We start from the raw sequence: 9,663 nt of genomic DNA, 5'->3' as shown, positions 1-9,663 counted from the left end.
AGAGACAGTTCTGGGAAGACTTAGATGGCCTAGTTAGAGTTATACCTAGTAGTGAGAAGCTTTTTATAGGAGGAGATTTTAATGGGCATGTAGGTACTACAAGCGCAGGTTTCGAGGCAGTTCATGGAGGTTTTGGGTATGGTAGTAGGAATCAGGAGGGGGAGGAAGCTCTAGACTTCGTGGTAGCTTTTGACCTGATGATAGCCAACACTTTCTTTAGAAAGAGAGAATCTCATCTAGTGACCTTCAGTAGCGGACAACACTGTAGTCAGATTGACTTTGTCCTCGCAAGAAGAAAGGACAAACGAGCATGCTTGGATTACAAGGTGATACCAGGGGAGTGTGTTGTTTCTCAACATAAGTTTTTGGTGGCAGATTTTTGTCTTCAGATGCGTGCCCGTAGGGATAAACAAGCTAAGATTGAAAGAACAAAGTGGTGGAAACTGAAAGGGGAGACGTCAGAGGTATTTAGGGAAAGAGTTATCAAATGGGGCTCTTGGAAGGAAGAAGACGACATAAACAATATATGGGACAAGATGGCAACCAACATTCGAAAGGTAGCCTCAGAGGTGTGTGGAGTAACCAAAGGAAGGGGACGTGAGGCTAAAGATACTTGGTGGTGGAACGAGGAAGTCCAAAGGGCTATTAAGGAGAAGAAAGAATGCTATAGACGCTTATATCATGATAGGAGTGTGGACAACATAGAGAAGTATAAGGTGGCAAAGAAGACTGCAAAGCGAGCTGTAAGTGTGGCAAAGGGTAGAGCGTACGAGGATCTTTACCAACATTTGAGTACGAAGGAAGGAGAGAAGGACATTTATAGGATGGCTAGGGTTCATGAGAGAAAGACACGGGACTTCAACCAAGTTAAGTGCATTAAGGATGAAAGGGAGCATCTCTTGGTAAAGGAGGATGAGATCCGACATCGATGGCAAGAGTATTTTGACAAATTGTTCAATGGTGAGAATATGGACACAACCTTTCAGTTGGATGACTCTTTTGATGACACCAATAGGCGCTTTGTGCGGAGAATCCAAGAATCTGGGGTCAGAGAGGCGTTGAAAAGGATGAAAGGAGGTAAGGCGATGGGACCGGATGGTATCCCAACCGAGGTGTGGAGATGCCTCGGGGACATAGCTGTAGTATGGCTAACCAAGCTATTCAACCATATTTTTCGATCGAACAAGATGCCTGATGAGTGGAGGAGAAGTATATTGGTACCGATCTACAAGAATAAAGGGGATATTCAAAGTTGTACAAATTACCGAGGAATTAAGTTGATGAGCCATACTATGAAGCTATAGGAGAGAGTTATCGAGCATCGCTTGAGAGCAATAACACGGGTCTCTATGAACCAATTTAGTTTCATGCCCGGAAGGTCAACCATGGAAGCCATTTTCTTAATAAGACAAGTTATGAAGCGGTATAGGGAGAAGAAGGACCTACACATGGTTTTTATTGACTTGGAGAAGGCTTATGATAAAATACCAAGGAATGTTATGTGGTGGGCGTTGGACAAACATAAAATCCCAACGAAGTACGTCGGGCTCATTAAGGACATGTACAGCAATGTTGTGACTAGAGTTTGAACAAGTGATGGAGACACGGATGACATCCCGATTAGGATAGGACTACATCAAGGGTCAGCTTTGAGCCCTTATTTGTTTGCTTTAGTGATGGATGAGGTCACAAGGGACATACAAGGGGACATCCCTTGGTGTATGCTTTTCGCGGACGATGTAGTGCTAGTTGATGAAAGCCGGACAGGAGTGAATTAGAAACTGGAGTTATGGCGGGAGACTTTGGAGTCCAAAGGTTTTAGACTTAGTAGAACTAAAACTGAGTATATGAGATGTGACTTCGGCACTACTACTCGGGAGGAGGAAGATGTTAGTTTGGAAGGTCAAGTAGTGCCTAGGAAAGATACCTTTCGATATTTAGGATCAATGCTACAGAGGGACGGAGATATTGATGAAGATGTTAGCCATAGAATCAAAGCAGGGTGGATGAAGTGGTGGCAAGCGTCTGGTGTCCTATGTGACAAAAGGGTACCACAGAAGCTAAAAGGCAAGTTTTATAGGACGGCGATTAGACCTGCTATGTTGTATGGTGCAGAATGTTAGCCTACGAAAAGATGACATATTCAACAGCTAAGTGTCGCGGAAATGCGTATGTTGCGTTGGATTTGCGGTCATACAAGAAGGGATCGAGTTCGGAATGATGATATACGTGAGAGATTAGGGGTAGTGCCAATTGAAGAAAAGCTTGTCCAACACCGGTTGAGATGGTTTGGACATGTGCAACGGAGACCTCCAGATGCACCGGTGCGTAGTGGAATCCTAAGCCAGGATAGTAACGTGAAGAGAGGCAGAGAAAGACCGAAGTTGACTTGGGTAGAGGCAATAAAAGGAGACTTAAAAGGATGGAATATACCTAAAGACTTAGCCTTAGATAGGAGTGCTTGGAAGACAGCTATTCACGTGCCTGAACCTTGATTGCTTCTGTTGGGTTTCAACTCTAGCCTATCCCAACTTGTTTGGGACTTAAAGGCTTTGTTGTTGTTGTTGTTGTTGCTGATTTGGTGTGAGAGAAAAATATTGTTCGTTGGCTGAAAACGTACGGCTTATAAGCCAAATAAGCCCAAGCGAATATGGTGATAATTAATGAAGAATCTAATGATACGGTTCTGTTTGGATCTCTTCCTCTAAACTTTAAAGCTCTAAAAACTTTAGAGTACTTTATAGCTTACTTTTGAGGTCTAAAGCTCTAATGTGAGCTTGACTAAAGTTTGAAGCTAACTTTAGATTATCTATTTAGAGACTTTAGCTCTAAAATTTAAAATAGTGGATCCAAACATACCCTTAGTTGGTACCATAAATATTATTATTTTATCATGTAAATTTAGTTAAATTTGAGATTATTTGACTCTTCGAGATTTTTTGAACGACTTGTGATTTAGTATGGAGGGAGCGGAAGTTTATGCTGAAGGCAATAGCCCACCGCCACGCAATCTGGGCATCCTTTGAGGCGCTGCTCCTGTTGCAACACGGCTCGTCAGGACGCTCGATGGACGTCACGGCTGCCCTGATGAGGCCATTGATGCACGGGACGGGGCGAGACGTGTCCTGCCGGCATGCGCCCGTACCGCAGCTAATCAGGCGGTTTTCACCCATACCACGTGAAAATCACACGAACTGCTTGGCATGCACCCAGCGGATCGGACTGCCAGGTGTTTCCGTTTTAGAGCCTCCTCTAGTAGTCCTATACTGGGTTACTGAGATGGACAAATAACCGGAACATCAGTGGCCAGTTGCCTGTGCCAGATGCAGCAATCACGGAGTGCTGCGACGAAGACGTGCAACAAGGAGCTCTCCAAGGCCCTAGCTGCAATGACATCGGAGTCGGGGCGGCCAAGATGGAGGTCCTATGATGGTGCTCATGCATTGTATGATTATTCGGTGTCACACTAGGAAGTCGCCCAATTGAGCAGATTTGGTGTGTTTGAGATCGGGATCATGCTGTTGTTCCACTGTGTTGCACATGTGTTAGTTGGAGGTCAGTGAGTTGCCACCTCCAGTTTGTTAGTGTTGGGGAGTGCAAGACAGTGGCTAAGGAATTGTCTTGGAGAATCAGATGTTCTTGCATACAAGTTTTAGGCAGAGGTGTTCTGGTTGTCCGAATTTTTTACATTTTAGCTCTTTTTTTTGAAAGTTTCTCATAAATAGACCCCTGGCGGAAAGAATTTAAAAAATGGACCCTTAGCTCGGCGCCATTGGTGCTGGCGCCGAGCTAACACGTCTCGGCGCCAGGGCACCAAGCTCCTAGGCACGGTAGATGACATGGCAGTGAGCTCAGCGCTGAGCTCGGCGCTGAGCTCGGCGCCAGAGTGACTGGCACCGAGCCTTTAATACCTATGGGCCCCGCGCCTCTCTTTCTCTCCCTCTCTCGCCCTAGCAGAGCCGCTGTCGCCGCCGCCGCCGCTGCCCGTGCCCTTGCCTCCACCGGCCGCCCTCGCCCGCGTAGCGCCACCGCGCCCGCTCACGCCCGCTCACGCCCCCCGAGCCCCACGGCCGCCCTGCGCCACGCCCCAGCGGACGGCCCATGCCCCGCAGCCACGCCGCCCCCCACGCCGCGCTGTTGCCTGCGGCTGGCCGCCCGCGCCGCGGCTAGTGGCCCTCCTCCGCCCTCCACCGCCGTCCTCGCCTTAGCCTTGCCTTGGCCTCCACCACCGGCCTCGGCCATGGCCGCCATGCCTCCCGCACCCATCGAGCCGGACTCGCCGCGCGGAGCCCCAGGCATCCCGCGCCCGCCGCGCGCCACCGCTGTCGTCGGCCACGCCACCGTCGACCCCACCACCTGCAGCGGCCGGCCGTGCCACCGCTGGCCTAGATTGTCGGCCTGACCCACGCCCATCGTCCGCTGCGACTCCGTCGATGTCCGCAGATCAGTCGTTGGAAAGGTAAAAATTATGAATATGTAATGTACCTACTTAGTTGGCATTTGTTATTTACTAGTTAATGTGATGACTCAGGTAGTTGATTTAGTTAGTGATCTAGTGAGATATATATGTCGATAGATAGAAACATAGATACATAGATATAGTTAGATAGCTACTTAGATATGTAGTTATATATTTAGTTAACTACATATAATCTAGCTATTTAGTGAGTACACTGTACATATATACGTAGTTATTATCTTATTTACTTAGTTTGTAGTTAGAAAGTACTTGCTAGGTAATATCTATCGTCTAATTTAGACTAAATGATATGTGTTTTGTTACGTGTTTGAACTAGATGGACAACCTAGTCACCATATATCATGGAGGCACCGTTGAAAGCGATCGCTATGGATATGTTGAGTTTGTTGACATGCAAAGAGTGCATGTGCTATTCAATGATAGGCCTTCATTTAGTGAGATGGTTGCAATGGCTTGGGAGGAGCTGCATTGCCTTAGAGATGATGGCATTGCAGTTGATGGTATACTGCACCTAGGTTCTCCTCCCAACATATTCAGGCGAATGATCTCAATTGGTTGTGTGGATCAGTGGGAGAACTATGTGAGGTCGACTATGAAGAGCTAGTTGCAATGTTTGGACGTGGTTATGTGTTTGGTGTTAGTTGATCCCATCCCTTATGGGTTTACCCTAGCAATGGATCATCAGGCACATGTCGACCCTCCCGTTTCGGAACCTTATCTGCATGTGCAGATTGCATCTACGGTTCTCGATGCTCAATCTACCCCAATACGATAGTTAGAGATGGTTGTCAGACTCATGTTTCTGTGACAGATCCTCCTTATGAGATCCCTTTGACACATAATCATCCGAGTAAGTGTCTTAACCGCATGGTTTTTGGGAGCTTACCCCATTCCTTACATCTATTTCTTTCATTCTTTCCTCATTTCTCTACTGATGTTGCAGGAGACATTCCTAACAATATGGATGTGCCCTCTGTTGTTGCGTAAGTGCACTTTGGAGATGGATTCCATGGCCCTAATAGTATTGAAATTATGCATGATTCGGAGCCATATGAGATGGCCAAGGCTCTTGATTCTGATGATGATTGCCCTGTTGGAGAGCTGACGGAGAGTGATGTTGAGATGATGAGGCGTATCTTTCTCGGTCGCCGTGATCCTAGAGTTCACGAGTTCAGCGACCGTGCTCATTCCGATCAAGCGTTTGTAGAAGGACGTGATGATGAGCTCCTAGAAGCTCCTGAGGCCGGTCCTAACATGGTAATTGAGAATGGGAGGGTGTTCAATGACCTCCCTATTTTGAAGAGGTGGTTGTAGGCTTTTGCAGTGATATGAAAGAGGCCTTACAGGGTATTGCATTCATATGCAGAGCGCCGTTACACAGTTGTGTGTGACAAGGAACACTGCCCATGGAGGGTTTGTACAAGGAAGCAATAGGTAACTAGAAAATAGAAGATCACAAAAGTTATCGGGCCACACAATTGTGCTGACCATGAGCTGACACTGAGGCATCGACAGTTGACATCTACCCTCATTGTCAAGCGGTTGATGGGAATTTTACAGGGAGAGCCCAACATGAAGGTGTGGACAATTATCAGGACCATTGAGGCATTGTATGGAGGATATGTGATAACTTCTGGTAAAGCATGGAGGGCTAAGCAGTGAGCGTGGAAGATGATATATGGGGACTAGGAGGATGGGTATGAGCAGCTGCTAGTTTTTTTCAATGCAATCAAAGCGGTGAATCCAGGCACGCATTATGAGTACATCCCAAAACCTAATGCATAGAAGGATGGTAGGCAGATATTCTTCTGTGCCTTCTGGTGCTTCCCTCAGTGTGTCGAGGCCTTTAGGCACTGTCATCCCATCTTCTCCATTAATGGTACATTCTTTATTGGCAAATACCAGGGCACACTTCTTATAGCCATATCCTGTGATGCAAACAACAAGTTAGTTCCTTTGGCATTTGCTTTGGTTGAGAAGGAGAACAATGACAGTTGGGGATGGTTCTTAAGGCTAGTCCGGATACACGTGGTTGGGCCTAACAGGGAGGTTGGCGTCATATCTGATAGGCACCAGGGCATACTTAATGTTGTGCGAGAGCAGATGGATGGGTATGCACCTTTTCACCATCGTTGGTGTACTCGGCACCTTGCCGAGAATCTACTCCGAAAAGATAGTGTGAAGGGTAACTTTGATTTATTCCAGGAGGCTGCTCGACAGCTTGAGGACAAGTACTTTTAGGAAAAATTGAACCAGGTCAGAACCGCATCAAATGCAGAAAGGTAGACAATGGATCATAGGTTTGATGAGGGATTTGGAGAAATGGACAAGAGCTCACGATGCCAGTGGATGAAGGTACGAGTTTCAGTGTAGCAACATAGCAGAGTCATTCAATAAGTTACTATTGGGGATACGTGGTATGCCCGTGAATGCAATCATTCAATTCACCTTCTATAAGCTTGTTGCCTGGTTCAATGATAGACACGCTTATGCATTGCAGTTGCGAAGTGATGGAGAGATATGGGCTCCGAAACCAAAGACACACCTAGAGAAGGCAAGAGAAAGGGCTGGCACACATGAGGTTACATGCTTTGACCACGCCACAGGGACTTATCAGGTCGAGCATAGGGGTGGTACAATGTCCAACAGCGAGGTCCAAGAGTCGAGGATACATGTGGCTGTCCTCCAAGATTTTAAGTGCACTTGTGGTAAACTAAGGCAGTACCACTTTCTATGTTCTCATTTGGTGGCAGCAGCTAGGCATCGCAACTATAATATCGAGAGGAGGATACCTCATGAGTTCAGTGTCGACACGCTTGTGCACACATAGAGCCCCTGCTTCGTGCCTTTCCGGGCCCCTAGAGAGTGGCCTCCATATGATGGGCCGAAGTACATTACGGATCCAGCTTACCATTGGAACAAGCGTGGATTAAGGTAGAGGATGAGACACAGAATGGTTATGGATCAGATACCTAGAAGAACAAGGTGTGGGAGAGGAACTCTATTTGTTACTGACCCTAAGCAGTATGAGTGCGGCAAGTGCGGTAGACTTGGCCACAATTCATGAAGTTGCCATTGGCAGATTAGTGAGGTAGGACTATTGGTTGATTTTATTATTTTATATTTGTCATATTCATTTAATTAATTATGCATGTCTCAATTTATACTTGTATTTGTGTCAATTACTTATACATTTCTAAGTTCATGCTTCATTGTATATTAAAATTCTAATTCATTCACTTTTTTCTAGGATGGAGCAATTCCACCTGCTCGACCCGACGTACGAGGCGACCCACCGAGGATATCTCATAACGCTGGGGCAGGTAATAATCTATAAGTTTTGTTCAAAATTTGGTGAGCGTACATGTGTTCGTGAAGTAACAGGAGACTATGTTTTATTCGATGCAGGACCTTCCGCTCCTTCATCCTAGAACCCACAATGGGTTCTTGGACATGCGGTACAACGACAGGTACACTCATTTCTTGCAAACAGCTGGCCTAGATGTCATCTATTTTCAGGTCCATCGTGGGTTGCTCAAGTTCAACTCAATGATCATAACTGCATTGGTTGATAGGTATTAAATTAAATCATTGTCTCCATTCATGGCTATTTGTTCATGCGATTGACTTTTTGACAAGTAATCTTGCTTTGTCTTTAATATAGGTGGTGGCCGGAGACTCACAACTTCCACCAATCTTTCGGGGAGATGATAGTCATGCTCCATGACCGATCTTGGATAGAGTGGTAAGCCAATTGCCTTATTTTTCTATGTTAAGTTGCACAACAGTATATTAGGCGTTCTTGGACCAACATTAGGAGTTATCTATTTTAGTTAGTGCCACCTTCAAGCCGTATCACCCTTATAATATGTTAGATTCTTGTATAAAAGAAAACCAAACCTATTGCTATCTGTTCAGAAGTATTATTACTGAGAATTTTGTTGTAGGGTAATACACTCAAATGCTCAGTTGAAGAGATTGAGCGCATTTGGTCGAGAGTCAGCGACGACTACATACTTGGCTTCCTGGACGTAAGATTAAAAATATTCTTTCAAATATATCATTAATACGTTAGATTCTTTCAGTTAACATAGTTTTGTATAACAGAGGCTGTCACGTCGTCTACGCCGTGCGGCTAGTCATTGTGGTTGCAGGACAGACACGACGCAAGACGTGTATGTTCCTTCCACAGGCAGAGGAGACTTGGGTTCCTCTAGCCAAGCAACTACAGGGGACGGAGACAAGGACGAGGAAGACGACAACGACGACATGGACAAGAGGCATGAGGAGCTTGGTCCCTCTCAGCTCCATGATGCTCCCTCGACTCATCCTACACCCCCTCTAGGCACTAAGCGATGCCATCCGCATGACCCTTACACTCCAGGTCCGAGCGCTCTAGGTCACAAGGATAAGGGCAAGAGTAGGAGGCAGTGAGGGATTTGGTAACTGTTAGTATGCACTATTATGGATTTTGTATTTACTTTTCTGTAACTATTTGGAACTGTATGGATATTGTGGACTATTTGGACTGTGCAGGACATATTATGTTGGTTGTGATGTTCGTTGTGGTTGCATTTTGCTCCTTGGATGATTAAATGTTTGGAATATATAATGATGTCTCTGTTTGTAACTGTGGATGCTCCTAAAACAAGGGAAACTCTTACAATTTTTTTCGTGAAACATTAATCATACTACACTACTACAAAGGCACAAATATAATACACAGATTAACTATAAATTTATAAGAACGTGTATAATCCAAACGTACCGTACATACGCTTTGTAGATGAATCTAGGATTACCAAGCAATAGTGAATGAATCTATGCTTTTCAGATAATAAAAATAGACTTTTCAGATACAAGGACAACATTGATTTATCACATCACTGACATAGTACTGACATGCAAGGAAGCACAACTCCACTCTATCTTCACCATCCATCTTATGACTGTTTGACCCAAGGGCCGAGGTGAAGAGGCACACGGATCACTGACATGGCACATTGAGAGGCCTCCATTCCTCGTCTCAACCTATAAATAACCACTCACTCCCTCCCATTCACACACACAATAAGGAAGAAGAACACTCCTCAGCATTTTCTTTTGTTACAGTACCAATGTCTGGAGGGTCGTTCAGAGGAAAAGGAAAGGGGAAGGGAACTACCATTAGGTGGGAGGGTCCT

General features: G+C 45.5%; 1 protein-coding gene across 1 annotated transcript; it reads right to left on the bottom strand.

The window, feature by feature from the left end:
* Nucleotides 1–4,038: 4,038 nt before the first annotated feature.
* Nucleotides 4,039–4,413, bottom strand: LOC136468481 (uncharacterized). The gene has a single exon (XM_066467045.1). The coding sequence runs from the start codon at nucleotides 4,411–4,413 to the stop codon at nucleotides 4,039–4,041; it is 375 nt and encodes a 124-aa protein (XP_066323142.1).
* Nucleotides 4,414–9,663: the final 5,250 nt, after the last annotated feature.

The sequence above is a fragment of the Miscanthus floridulus genome, chromosome 1 (genome assembly GCF_019320115.1).
Source record: "Miscanthus floridulus cultivar M001 chromosome 1, ASM1932011v1, whole genome shotgun sequence".
In the NCBI taxonomy this organism is placed as follows: domain Eukaryota; kingdom Viridiplantae; phylum Streptophyta; class Magnoliopsida; order Poales; family Poaceae; genus Miscanthus; species Miscanthus floridulus.
This window is presented reverse-complemented; position numbering and strand designations above follow the sequence as displayed.

Excerpts from the sequence above, each read along its gene's own strand:
- LOC136468481 (XM_066467045.1), bottom strand. The coding sequence starts at position 4,413 with ATGGGCGTGGGTCAGGCCGACAATCTAGGCCAGCGGTGGCACGGCCGG.